Consider the following 2,001-nt stretch of genomic DNA (forward strand, 5'->3'; position numbering starts at 1 on the left):
CAGTTCTTATGGTTCAGACAATGAATGAGAGTGAGGCCACCCTCTATCCCAGAAGGTAGCTACGAGGAGTACAGGAAACAGAGACCAATGGGGATTGGCAAAATGTACCTTAAGTAAGTCAAAAGTAACAATTCCATCTTTATCCGTGTCCAGAGCTTGGAAAAACCCTGTGTTGACAGAGCAGGAAATGAAAACGTGTTGTAAATATTTTGTTAATTGAAATACAACATGCTGGCAGCACATCCCGCAAGGCAGGAATAATGAAAGCCCAACTGTGATGCAAGGATCCGCAGGATGATGCATGAACACCCCACCGCTTTTGTGTAAGAACTGCAGCAAGAGAAGAGGAAACCTCATTGCCAAGAAAGTTTTTCAAGGACATTGTAAAGCTGCGCTTGATTGAATGCAACCAACCGGCAAACTCATTTGGGCTCTTAGTCGCATGTAGGCAGCAGTGGAGCTCCCAGCAGTGGGAAGCTCTAAGCCCATAATGGTATACTGCTGAGCAGGAAAAGACAGGCTTTTAAACAAAGCACAGACCAGCATAAGACTGACTTGAACCCCCCTGGCAACCCTGCCACCCTCAACTCTGAAGGATTCACAACAGCAATGACCCATTGAACTTTGGGGAAGGACTGTGCTCCCCTAAAGAGCCCAGACAGAAAGTGCGACAATCAGAAAGTCTTCCACACAAGCAGATTAGAGGGGAAGATTACGGGAAAGCTTAAGAAACCTGTTGTACTCACGGAACATGGTTTCAAGTCGCACCAAGCAGCAGACAAAGTTGTCAAAGTCAATAGCCAAGTCAGGCTCTGAATAGCGGGTGATGATGAGTTCATGCAATTTCTTGTTCAGTTTAAAGCCTGTCGAGGCATGTAAGTATTTTGGTAAAACTAACCAAGCAAGTTAAAAGAGGTAAACCACTGACTTCTTTTAAGAACAGAGGTAAGAAGCAAAGCATATAGAGCTCTTTTGGAAGGTTCTGTATGTACATGGAGATCTAGGCCTTATCTACACTTACCCCTTTCTACTGCCAGATGTTTTGGGAGCCAACAGCTTAAACAACTACAGAGTCTCTGAAGCAGCTTAGATGGGATAGTGCTGCAGACAGGGTAGACCATAGGATGGAGCTCTGTTCTCAAGTAGGACAGCTCCCAGGATGAGCATCTACTTTTGTTTTCAATATGGCCACGAGAGGGGGCCTCAGACCTTGCACAGAGCATCCTAACACTTCCATCAACCTTATCAAAAAACAAAGTTGAATCATCCTGGATCTTACTGGAACTCTTTTCCATGACTTTGCTCAGAACTGGAACCTCTGCCAAACTACACAATCATTTTCTAAAGATGGCTGGCTGGAGAAACCAGTCAGCAGCTCTCAGATGCTTTTGGAATAAAGGGTAAAAGTGGTCTTTGGTGTCAAGTGTCACAACAAGATTGAGGTAGCTGGTGACTGAATCAAACAGAAGGCGGTAGATTCATATCAGCATAAAGTGTTCTGAATTACCTGCAGACTCTATTGCCATTCGCATCTCGTAGGCGCTCATGCTCCCAGACTTGTCTAAATCAAATTTCCTGAAGACAACCTTAAAGGGGAAACAAAAGAAGAAAGGCCAATGAAAGGACAAATGGTTCTCTTGGAATGTGGTCACTGGTCTCTCAGAGTGTAAAGAGAGAGAGTTACAAGTGCCACTGAAAATGTGCAAAGGTGATGCATTGTGGTTGACATGACTAACAAAAGTCTAGATAAAGCAAGCAGTGTCAAATCGTCAGTGCTGGTACCAAAGTATTTCTAGACCATGCTGGAAATTCTGCCAATGATATAGATAAGCTGGAGGAAGCAGGAGGAGAGGACTGAAAGCAACTTCACCTACCAGGTAATTCCTAATTTTGTTCCAGAGGATGTTGAATTCCACCAGACCTAGTTTTCCATTTCCATCTCGCTATTCAGGGGGAAATGGTTAAGGAGAAGGATGTGCAAGACATTACTATTTCCCTCAC

The 2,001-nt window shown here is 44.1% G+C and overlaps 1 protein-coding gene across 1 annotated transcript in view; it reads right to left on the reverse strand.

The window, feature by feature from the left end:
* CAPN1 (calpain 1) overlaps positions 1-2,001 on the reverse strand; it is a 42,785-nt gene that overhangs the window by 2,184 nt on the left and 38,600 nt on the right. Inside the window, exons 18-21 of the mRNA XM_006037110.3 lie at positions 1,875-1,943; positions 1,508-1,586; positions 747-863; positions 109-167 (exon numbers count right to left, since the gene is read on the reverse strand). Of these exons, the coding sequence (XP_006037172.1) occupies positions 109-167; positions 747-863; positions 1,508-1,586; positions 1,875-1,943 (324 nt within the window). The remainder of the gene's footprint in view (positions 1-108; positions 168-746; positions 864-1,507; positions 1,587-1,874; positions 1,944-2,001) is intronic.

The sequence above is a fragment of the Alligator sinensis genome, unplaced genomic scaffold, assembly GCF_000455745.1.
Source record: "Alligator sinensis unplaced genomic scaffold, ASM45574v1 scaffold1318_2, whole genome shotgun sequence".
Lineage (NCBI taxonomy): Eukaryota > Metazoa > Chordata > Crocodylia > Alligatoridae > Alligator > Alligator sinensis.